Source organism: Pseudorca crassidens, chromosome 16, assembly GCF_039906515.1.
Source record: "Pseudorca crassidens isolate mPseCra1 chromosome 16, mPseCra1.hap1, whole genome shotgun sequence".
NCBI lineage: Eukaryota > Metazoa > Chordata > Mammalia > Artiodactyla > Delphinidae > Pseudorca > Pseudorca crassidens.
Genome location: NC_090311.1, coordinates 19,009,086 through 19,021,557, shown reverse-complemented (window position 1 = coordinate 19,021,557; position 12,472 = coordinate 19,009,086). Strand labels below are relative to the sequence as shown.

Here is a 12,472-nt window from a genome sequence, read left to right as displayed (position 1 = left end):
GCACGGGATAGACAGGGATAAAATATTGATACCTTCCCTCCCTCCCCATTTTGAAAGGATATGAGTAAATGGCCACTGTCCTTCAATTTTGGTGGGAATGAAATCGATATAGCCTAGTGGCACTGTCTTATCAAGATTTAAAATATCTATATCGGGGCTCCCCTGGTGGTGCAGTGGTTGAGAGTCCACCTGCCGATGCCGGGGACGCGGGTTCGTGCCCTGGTCTGGGAGAATACCACATGCCGCGGAGCGGCTGGGCCCGTGAGCCATGGCCACCAAGCCTGCGCATCTGGAGCCTGTGCTCCGCAACGGGAGAGCCACAACAGTGAGAGGCCCGCGTACCGCAAAAAAAAAAAAATCTATATCTTTTGATACATCAGAAATATTTTCACATGTACGCACAGATATGTATTAGAATGTTCATTATAGAATTCCTTTTTAAAAATTAGAAACAAATGCTGTCAATTGGGGAATGTTTAGATAATGGTGCACATCGTAGAATACAATGGTTAAATAAAATTAAGTATATCTGAATTTACTCACCAGAAAATATTTCTGTGACCTATTATATAGGGGGAAAAGTACGTAAAATGATCCCATTTATGTAAAAATAAACACGGAAACATTAAAAAAAATCCTGTATTTGTATATGTGTAAGTAAATGCTTACAGAAAGGTCTCAATAGGTACATATTAGACTACAAACCATGGTTCTCTGGGGAAGAGAGTAAGTTGCATGTATATATTTTGTAATTAAAAAATGATTTGGTGGGATGGGAGGAGTGCAAAGAGTTGGAAATGATTAGTTCGTTCTCCGATATCTAAAAATGGGCTGCGTAGACATTGGGTGTCTCAGAAAAAATTATTGCAGATATTTGTAGAAGAACTAATTTGTACTCAGACCAGACAAATATGATATGTATTTTAAAACCATGTCCAGTTAACATCTGTGTTTCATAGGCTATTTTATAAGATGAGAATGGGTCAAAGGAAAAATCTTTTTATGAACCTTTCATATAATTTTAAGTTTTTGCATCTTGTTCCTAATGGAAAGGAGGACAAAGTGAAATATTTTAGCTTCTATAATTATTAAGAAAGTATGAATGAGTGCCTGCTGTGTGCTTAGCACTGAATTCTGTGTGGAGACAGAAGTACATAGCAACCTCCCTTACTTAAAGGATTTTCAGTCTTTTGGGGGAGGTAACTAATCCATGAAACAACTAACAACATAAGACCAAATATAAGTAAATGCCAACGTATGATGAAAACAATGTGTGGCCATGAGTCCAGTTTATAGGGAAATCAATAAGGTCTTCATAGAATGGCCAGAGAAAGCTTCATGAACAAATATGCTGGACTCAGTATGGAATAGAAATGCATTCCATGAGCACAACAAGGACAGTCAAACAGCGTGGAGGCAAGAATGAACATATCATGCTTCTGTGTCAGGAGGAAACAAGCTCACTGGAGCAGAGTCGATGAAATTCACAAAAAATGATTACTTGATAAGGAGCCAACTGAGTTTGATTCTAGCTCTGCCATTAATTCACTTTGCATATCTTATGCTAAAGTCTGTGCTGAGTACTCTCAGTTGGCTCTTACTGCTACTTCTTGGGTATCTTTCTTATCTCTTGTCTTTTTTATCAGAATGGCTATCTAAAACTTCAAACTACCGTGCTCTGTTTTTCCACAACTTAGCTCATATCCTCACTGTATGGAGAAAATGAGCCTCACAATGTAAAATGTCCAAACATCTTGGTCTACATTAGTATAAAACTTCTCCAAAATGTAAAATATTCATTGAATAAAAGGCTGGTATAAAGATATCACAGTTTTTAAAAGTAAAATGACTTTAGAATTATAGACTTTTTCTTTAACAAAAGGGTGTTTTAAAATTACAAAATTATAGAAAATTAGGGAAATTATAGACAAGTTGACAGAAAAAAATTTAATCTTCCATAATTCTATCATGCAGAGATAACTGTTAGGGTTTTTTTGGTTGGTTTTTTTTTTTTTGTGGTACGTGGGCCTCTCACTGCTGTGGCCTCTCCCGTTGTGGAGCACAGGCTCCGGACGCGCAGGCTCAGCGGCTATGGCTCACGGGCGTAGCCGCTCTGCGGCATGTGGGATCTTCCCGGACCGGGGCACGAACCTGTGTCCCCTGCATCGGCAGGCGGACTCTCAACCACTGCGCCACCAGGGAAGCCCTAACTGTTAGTTTTGGTGTGTTTTTCCCCACTCTTTTTGCATGCATGTGTTTTTTACAATGTTGAGGTAATAAAAAGCACGTGATTTTGTTATCTGGCTTTTTTCATTTAATATCGTAACTTAGTCTTTCACATCTTAAAGATTTTTGTAACATTATTTTGATAGGTACAGACTGTAACAGAATATAGAAATACTGTAGAATAAAATCATGTTTTGAAGATCTGTTAGGTATCAGTCATTGTGCTAAGTATCTTACACACATTGTATTTAATCCTTAGAGTGACCCTGTCGGATAGGTGGCATTATCCCCACTTTATGAGTGAGGAGATAGACTCTTGTTAAATAAGTTGCCCAGGGTCACATAGATAATATAATATCCTTTGTTTTTTCTATTACACTGTGGTGCCTTCAATTTAAATAATTATTCATCTATTCTTGAACATATAGGTTGTCCCCATTTTTTGCTATTAGAAATATGACTATAATTAACATACTTCATCATAAAGCAGATTATTTTTTGCCATCCCAACTTCTAAGTAACATTTGTATCAAATTCAATGTCACAGTGCAGTGACAACAATAGTAAATATTATTCTTGCCCTTATTTCTGATCTCTAAATTCTCTGGAGCTTTGAAAAGTGACCCAGCCCCTCTGCTTGTTTGTTTTTTCTCCCCTTCCAAAATTGACACATCTCACTGGAGTGTCATCAGAAAGATACTAGTGAAGCATCCTTAGTTAATTTAGAAAACAATTTAAAGGCAAATTTAACTTGTCTTTGCTAAGTGGTAGTTTTGTTTTTTTTTTTAACCCCACATTTGTTTATTTATTTATTTATTTATTTTTCTGGCTGTGTTGGGTCTTCGTTTCTGTGCGAGGGCTGTCTCTAGTTGTGGCAAGCGGGGGCCACTCGTCATCGCGGTGCGCGGGCCTCTCACTATCGCGGCCTCTCTTGTTGCGGAGCACAGGCTCCAGACGCGCAGGCTCAGTAGTTGTGGCTCACGGGCACAGTTGCTCCGCGGCATGTGGGATCTTCCCAGACCAGGGCTCGAACCCGTGTCCCCTGCAGTAGCAGGCAGATTCTCAACCACTGCGCCACCAAGGAAGCCCTAAGTGGTAGTTTTTATTGTTGCTTTTTAATTCAGTTTTCTGCCTGTTGGAATCTTAATTAATCATAAATAGCGAACTCTCGGCCCAGTTTCCAAGCACTGTTATAAGAAAGTAATATAAATGAGCATAGCATACCTCTGTAATAGTTCTAATTGCAGGAATTGAAATGGTTGCTAAGGATTTTTTCACATTATAGTTGGCTAGACTTATGGTATAGAATTATCATAGTATTTTTTAAAAATATTTATTTGGCTGTACCGGGTCTTCGTTGAGGCATGTGGGATCTTTAGTTGTGGCATGTGGGATCTTTAGTTGTGGCATGCAGGATCTAGTTCCCTGGCCAGGGATCGAACATGGACCCCCTGCACTGGGAGCACAGAGTCTTAACCACTGGACCACCAGGGAAGTCCCCAGAGTATTTTTTTTTTTTTTCTGTACATGGGCCGCTCACTGTTGTGGCCCCTCCCGTTGTGGGGCACAGGCTCCGGACGCGCAGGCTCAGCGGCCATGGCTCACGGGCCCAGCTGCTCCACTGCATGTGGGATCTTCCCGGACCGGGGCACGAACCCGCGTCCCCTGCCTCGGCAGGCAGACTCTCAACCACTGCGCCACCAGGGAAGCCCTCCCCAGAGTATTTTTGATAGCAATACTAACTCTTGAAAATGTAAAGGGTAAAAATTAGCTCCATTTAGTCATTTCTTAGAACCTTGATCACTGTTTTCTTCAGCAAAAGGGAAGGATGCAAATGAGTATAACAGGATAAGGAATATGAGGCATGGTGACTGCCCTCCTAGGTTTTAAGGCTTAACTTATTCTATAGGCTAATATATATTTTCTGTAAATATTGAAGTAATGTTAGACATATCTAAGAAAATTATTCGTACAACAACTTTCTGGAAAATGGTCAAAGCAAAAAGAAAGAAATGGACAAACATCAGAAAGTGGCTGAAAGTTGAAAGGCATAAAAATATTTATCTCCAAAAAGTTAAGTGTGACACAGGCATCCACTTCTATACAGGCATACCTTGGAGACATTACAGATTCCATCTCAGACCAGCACAACAAAGCGAATATCACAATAAAGCATCACACAAATTTTTTGTTTCCCAGTGTATATAAAAGTTATGTTCATACAGTACTGTAGTCTATTAAGTGTGCAATAGCATTATGTCTAAAAAATGTACAAATCTTAATTTAAAATAGTTTATTGATAAAAAGTACTAACCATAATCTGAGCCTTAAGGATCTTGCCTTGGTCCTCTTGGCTGCTGACTGATCAGGGTGGTGGCTGCTGAAACTTGGGTGGATGTGGCAGTTTCTTAAATCAAACCACATAAAGTTTGCTGCATTGACTGACTTTTCCTTTCATGCAGCATGTAATGGTATGTAATACCATTTTACCCACAATAGAGCTTCTTTCAAAATTGGAGTCAGTTCTCTCAAACCCCTGCCGCTGCTTTATCAATGAAAGCTTATGTAATATTCTAAATACTTTGTTGTCATTTCAACAGTCTTCACAGCATCTTTACCAGTAGAGTAGGTTCCACCTCCAGAAACCACTTTCTTTGTTCATCTATAAGAAGCAGTGCCTCATCTGTTAAAAGTCTTATCATAAGATTGCAGCAATTCAGTCACATCTTCAGGCTCCACTTCTAATTCTAGAAGTCTAGAGAGTCAGCCTGTCTGAAGCTTTGAAGCTAAGCATTGACTTCTCCTCTATAGCTGTGAAAGTTCTAAATGGCATCTTCAGTATAAGGCTGTTTTGTCTACATTGAAAACCTTGTTTAGTGTAGCCGCCTTCATTAATTATCTTAGCTGCATCTTCTGGATGAGTTGCTACAGCTTCTACATTAGCACTTGCTGGTTCACCTTGTACTTTTTTGTTCGTTTTTTTTTTTTGCGGTATGTGGGTCTGTCACTGTTGTGGCCTTTTCCGTTGCGGAGCACAGGCTCCGGATGCGCAGGCTTAGCGGCAATGGCTCATGGGCCCAGCCGCTCTGTGGCACGTGGGATCTTCCGGGACCGGGGCACGAACCTGCGTCCCCTGCATCGGCAGGCGGACCCTCAACCACTGCACCACCAGGGAAGCCCACCATGTACTTTTATGTATGGAGAGCCATCTCTTTTCTTAAACCTCATGAACCAACCTCAGTTAGCTTCTAACTTTTCTTCTGCAGCTTTATCACCTCTCTCAGCCTTCATAGAATTGAACAGAGTTAGGGCCTTGCTCTGAATTAGGCTTTGGCTTAAGGGAATGTAGTGGCTGGTTTGATCTTCTATCTGGACCACTAAAACATTCTTTACTTCAGCAATAAGGCTGTTTTCCTTTTCTATCATTCATGTGTTCACTACAGTAGCTCTTTTAATCTCCTTCAAGAACTTTTCTTTTGCATTCGCAACTTGGCTGACTGGCGCAAGAGGCCTAGCTTTCAACCTAGCTGTCCACATGCCTTTCTCACTAAGCTTAATCATTTCTAGCTTTTTATTTAAAGTGAAAGACATGCGACTCTAACTTTCACTTGGTTAGAGGTCACTGTAGGGTTATTATTGGCCTAATTTCAATATTGTTGTATCTTAGGGGAGAGGGAGAGAGACAGGGAAGCAGCTGGTAAGTGGAGCAGACAGAATACACACAGCATTTATCAATTTAAGTTCACCGTCTTAAATGGGTGCAGTTTGTGGCAACCCAAAACAATTATACTAGTAACATCAAAGACCACTGGTCAGGCTTCCCTGGTGGCGCAGTGGTTGAAAGTCCACCTGCCGATGCAGGGGACACGGGTTCGTGCCCCGGTCCAGGAGAATCCCACATGCCACGGAGCGGCTGGGCCCGTGAGCCATGGCCGCTGGGCTTGCGCATCCGGAGCCTGTGCTCTGCAATAGGAGAGGCCACGGCAGTGAGAGGCCTGCGTACCGCAAAAACAAAAACAAAGATCACTGGTCATAGATCACCATAACAAGTATAATAATAATGGAAAAGTTTGAAATATAGCAAGAATTACTAAAATGGGACACAGAGACATTAAGTGAGCAAATGATGTTGGAGAATGGCACCAATAGACTTGTTCAATGCACGGTTGCCACAGACCTTCAATACATAAAGTTGCAGTATCTGTGAAGCACAATAAAGCAAAGTACAGTAAAATGAAGTATGCCTATAATTTCTAATACTGGTAATACTGTTTAATTTAAAACTAGAGGCTACATTTAACATTTTAACCTAGCCCAACTAAAAATGTTATAGCAACAATTGCAATGTGGAATCAGAAAATAAATTAACCAGTCATTGCAAAGAAATACATTGAACTAAATTCTCATTACTCTTATCTTTTTTGCTATCAAAATGAACTTATTTTCTGATGTATATTTGGGAAATTAAATTTGATTTAAACCTTCTATGATAGCAGATATCATCATATTCATCCATGTAGCTTACATGTAGCTTGCCATGGGTCTTAGCAATAAAAGTAGAAAATGTCTATTTTTATGCTTTGCTTATTTTAGTTATTCAATAGTGGCTAATATGCTCAAGCTGGATATGTTTAGATAATAAGAGAGACTATAACTTCCACTTTTGTTTGTAAAAAATTACTTTGAGAAATTTTTTTACCATCAGGTCAACTTTTTAGAGAAATTTTGGAATGTTTATATTTAAATTCATGGAAAATATTGAACCTTTCTGATCTCACAAAATAGTTGTGCATCTTATATTTTAAATAATACCATTTTAGAAATTTGAAAATTTTTTCTTCAAAATTACATGTACATTTTTATATATAGCCACTTGTTCTGTATTGGATCACCATCACATAGATACAAATGGGATTAACTATTATAAATTTAAAATATTTACTACTTTGATGTTATTCAATTAGGCCTTATCTAAAGGTTATTTTTTTATTAAAGTATGACAATACTTTCCAATAATTGATTTTAAAAATTGACTTATAGCTGTGTATTTCATTATTTCTCTAAGAGGGCACGAAAGTGGTTTCAGTTTCATCCTAATTGATAGAGTGTAGTGTGCAGTTTCTTGGTACAAAAAGTTAAGGATCTTGCTGAAATAGTGCTTCAAAGTAATTCATAAATACTGCTTGATAGCCTGGGACAGTGACAGGCTCATCGGATTAAAAGAAATTCCCTTTTTTTGTGTGTTCACAGGAAACCTGTCCAGTTTAAGTCGTCTTGGTCTGAGATATAACAGACTGTCAGCAATACCCAGATCATTGGCAAAATGCAGTGCACTTGAAGAATTAAATTTAGAGAACAATAACATTTCTACTTTACCAGAGGTAAGAAGTGGATTACAGTAAACTCTTGAAACAAGCCTGCAAGATAATGAAGGGAAAACTAGTCAGTCTTTACAGCTGGGTAAATAATATGATGATTGAAATTGCTTAAATAATGGGTATGCTATGGACATATAGCCCACCACTAAGATAAAAATTCCGAAAAAGAAAGAGTAGATAAGATTATAGGAACAGAAAGGAAGGTGGAAAATCAGTGTTCTACTTTCCGCTTTAGTACCATGTAAATCTTTCTCATGTCATTTGGGACTTGACAATAAAAGCCATTGAGGAGAGGTTGTATAGCTGGTTTTAAAACTCAGCTACCCCACCCAGTTCAGTAATAAAAGAAAAAAGATATTGTAGAAAGATGATAAAAGAATGACTATATAGAATACACTACTTATTATCCAGATTAATATGAGCTGCAACATGCCTGTGACCCAAATTATTGCCCTGCTTATACAATAACATTAAAGCCTGTTTAGCAATACCAGTCACCAGAATCTGCTATTTTTTTAACACATTATTTTAAATTTGGGTTTTGTTGGTTCTGTTAGAAAAATATTTTCACTTTTGCGTAGAGATTAATTGGGCAAGATGCAATATTCTTTTTTAAATTGTTTTTCTCAACTTTATTATTTTTTACTCTTGCCATTTCTTCTTTTGCTACCTGCTGTTTTAGCATACCCAACAACTAGTAAGTTTGCTTGTAGTTATTCAAGCATAATATCTTACTGTAATATTCTAACAAGCAAAAGAATGGAATTGTGGAGTTATTGATTGAACTTTGCAAAGTCTTTTTTCTCTAATAATTAAAACTATATAAGTAGGCCTATTATGTTTAGATTATTACCAATTTTCCCATCTGTGTGTGTGTGTATTTGAATTAAGAATAAAGGTGCTTTGGATGAATGTTTTTCAGATATATGCTTTGATTTATAATGAACAATTTGAGTAGGTGAGGCTCTAGGTTTGTAGCAATTATTTTATCAAATAAATTTATTTAATTAATTTGTTTCTTAGGCATACAGAAATAAAGTAGCACCTATTAATTCAGTTCCTATTAATCTAGATGCTTGCGTTTTCAGAAAAAACTTGGTCAGAGTACAAAAATGAGTTTCCCAGGATTGTAGTTTCTAGTCTGGACCAGTTCACTAAAACTACTATGACAGTATATCACCTGTGTCAAAAGAGTACTATTGTTAGTAGTAGTTTAAGTGGGATAGGGATTAGAATCCACAGATTGTAGATATCGCCCTGACAGCTAGACTGTTTGGATTTTTTAATTTCTGTAATGTTGGTAATTTACAGTGATCAGAATGGGTGAGGTTCTACTGTTTAATGTCATCCTCTTTTTAACAGTAATTCATATCCATAATAAGGGAAATAATTAGCATATTAATTAGACCTTGTTGGGATTTTTTTAGGATGTGATTTGTGAGCTTAAGTAAGACTGACTGCTTTTACAATGTCAATATGCCTAAATATAAAGACTGGGTGTATATCAAGTTTCATCAAGTGAGAAATTTTAATATTTATTTATATATCCAGTCTTATTGTTACTGAAGGGAAACATAGTTATTGGAAACCTCTTAGGATAAAGACACGTGCTAAGTATATAATATTTTGTTACTGAAATAAGTTAGGATTTTTTTTTTGATAAGAGAATTATAAAGAAGACAGCTCTCTTCAGTCTGGCTGTGGAAGAAAGGGTGTATGTGTATTTAAACAGGCCTGTTTTCAGATAGAGAAGCTATGGGGGAAATCCTTGATTGGCCTTGTTCAAATATTGGAAAACATTGTTTTATTTAAAAGTAGTCTGTGTGCTTTGGAAGTAGTGTATTCTTAATGCAAATGTGTAATTATCTGCATTTATAATCACAATAAGAAAAATAATAAAATCCATTAAACAGCACTTAGACGTTCAAGCTGGCAAGAAAAATCAGGAAAGTGGTTTTCACTGGGGGCGCATTATATTGCTGAAATCAGAGCTGGCAAAATGACTACTTTTCCATTTGAAGACTGTCTGAAAATGGACTAGTTTTAATGTAGACATAAACACAAAAGGAGAAAGAACTTAATGAATTTAAGCACATATACTCAAGGCATAAGGCTAGGAGCTTACATGTATTATTCCATTTACATCTTCACTATAATCGTACTAGTTATTGGGGTAGTCTCATCAAATAGAGAAATAAGACTTAAGAAAAGTCATGTTTTTGGCCAAATTTGTCACGCTTAAATTTTTTTTCTGGAAATATGGTGAGAGATATATTATCTAATTAATTCACCAAAGATCACAAGGCTGGTAAGTAGAAGATGTGAGATGGGAACCCACGTGTGCCTGACTCTAAAGCAATGATAAGCAACCCCAAAGCTTCATAGCATGACCTAAGAATGGAAAGGTTGGAGAGCTGCATTCTTGTTGCCCCTTTTCAAATATCCTCAGGTGTTAACATTTTTTCATAAAAGAATATCAATTCAATAAAGTAAGTCAGCTCTAAGAATAATAAAAATAACATTTTTGCCATGAGACTCAATAGAACTCCTTTATTTACAGTGGAGTAGGATGTAGACATTTTCCCTGAATTGACTGCCATGAAAGTTTTCTCTTTCTCTATTCTTTCTTTTTTCTGTGTATAGCAGTTGACAAATGTTGAGTAGCTTATTCGTGTTCATCATAAAGGACAAGTTTCAGTTCACTTCACTAATTATAACTTCAATTATATAGTTATTTTTTTCCTTCAGTGGGCCTTGCAAATCACAGCTGACACTTCAGGTACTAAGTCTTCAGTTTCCTCATGGTGGATAGCCAAAATTAGAACATTATTTAAAACACACACCTCACAACGTTTGTTTTCTCCTTGCTTGGGCCTTTACATCAATCCAGAATATTTTCTTCTGCTTCTCTGAGTATTTAAATTTTTTTTTCATCCTTTAAGATCTGGCACACTCTCAGACTCTCAGCCTTCTTCCTGCTTTTCTGGTTATTCCAGTATTTATTCTTTTCTTTGAATTTAAATAAAGAAGTGACTTAAAATTTGAGCACTTATTATAATGGGAGGTATTGTAAAGCTGTTTATATATTTTTATTTCTTTAAAAAAAACTCTATTATAGCCTATAAAATAAGGCATCATCATTTTACAAATGAATAAAACTAGTGTTCAGAGAAATGACTTGCCCAAAGTCACAAGCTACTAAAAGATAGGGCCAGGATATAAAACTGCTTTATAGCCTGTACCAGTGTTTCTCAGACATTAATGAGCATACAGATTACCTGGGAATCTTAAGACTCATATTATGATTCTGTAGGAGTGGGGCCTAAGAGTCCTTATTTCTAGCATGCTCTCAGGGGATTCTGATGCTGCTCTTCCTTGAGCCAGACTTTGAATAGCAAGAGCCTATTCTGTATACTTTATTACTGATTATATACAGTTATATATTATTTTCTTTTTCCTATCTGTGTGCTTTATTTCTCTAAGTGGGATTTAGTCTTCTTAATGGCAGAGACTCTTTTATAACACCTAGCACTGTGGTTACATGGTGGGAGACTGAAGTAAGAGGGAATATGGGGTTATATGCTAAGTAAATACTTGTTTGGTAGATGTATATTCCCTCAGAAATTTACTGTATGGAAAAGCAATATACAATATGAGGAAGTATATTATCTTCTGAATTTAATATTCCTAAAAGGAACATTTAAATTACTGAATGACACATTACTCTGTGCTAAGCATTATATTAACCTTAGTAATAATTTAGAGATAGGTACTTAACTAAGACCTGGATAGGATTGATCACATAGCAGGTGGCAGAGTCAGGACTCAGACCCAGGACTGTCTGATACCAATGTTTCTGCTTTTATAGAGGTCTAAAACTAGCCACTCATGAAACACCTCTTACCCACAGCTATATTTTCTTTACCCTGTAGACTGTTTTAAATAAATTAAAGCCAAAGAATAAAAATCAAGAGATTTAATATAAATAAATGAATTTCCTGTTTCTTTGTAAAGTCTGGAAATCTGACTACATTGGCTCCACATTCCTGCAAGGCAACAGTTAGCTAGAGCTGAGTAGTGAGTGACTTTCCTCTAGATGAGGCATCACAGAACCGGTCCAACCGGTCTCTGTCATTTGTTACCTGCAAGGCCCTTTGAGGCATTTGTTTGGGACTGCTGCTCTGTACTCTACAGAATAAGTCTTGTTACAGTTCTAATTCTTATGTTTATTTCATTTTTTTTTTACAGAGTCTTTTATCAAGTCTTGTGAAACTGAATAGTTTGACCTTAGCTAGAAACTGCTTCCAGTTATATCCAGTAGGTGGTCCATCTCAGTTTTCCACCATCTATTCCCTCAACATGGAACACAATCGAATCAACAAAATCCCATTCGGAATTTTCTCCAGAGCAAAAGTATTAAGTAAGCTGAATATGAAGGTAAGCCTCTATTTGTATTAGGGGAAAATAACTACTATGACTAGTACTTCTAATATTTATGGTTTATCAGAATGGGTATTTGTTTCTTGCTGATGAGAATCTAAACTGATAATAAGGATATTTCAGGACAATTTGTGTTAGACAACAAATAGCTTAGAACCATGCAATATCCTTAGCAGTTTGAATAATCATGAATATCCGTAAAGCATAGTTGTAGGGATATTTATTGCAGAGCTTTCCATTTAACTGGTACCAACTTATTGAAATTAATAGGGATTTCATTTCTTAAAAGTACTATATCTTCAGTGAAATAATATGAAGCAATTACAAATAATACTCTAGTGTAGAAGAATATTAAATACCAGTTGAAATATTCTCAATTTACTAAGTAGGAAAAAGTTAAGCATGTAAAGATTCTCTTTGTACACATT

At 36.8% G+C, this 12,472-nt stretch overlaps 1 protein-coding gene across 6 annotated transcripts in view; it reads left to right on the top strand.

Moving 5' to 3' along the window:
* Positions 1-12,472, top strand: part of SHOC2 (SHOC2 leucine rich repeat scaffold protein) — a 111,439-nt gene that overhangs the window by 87,805 nt on the left and 11,162 nt on the right. For all 6 annotated transcript variants that reach the window (XM_067709426.1, XM_067709421.1, XM_067709422.1 and 3 more), the window contains 2 exons: positions 7,477-7,607; positions 11,853-12,041. In XM_067709426.1, coding sequence (XP_067565527.1) covers positions 7,477-7,607; positions 11,853-12,041 — 320 coding nt within the window. The remainder of the gene's footprint in view (positions 1-7,476; positions 7,608-11,852; positions 12,042-12,472) is intronic.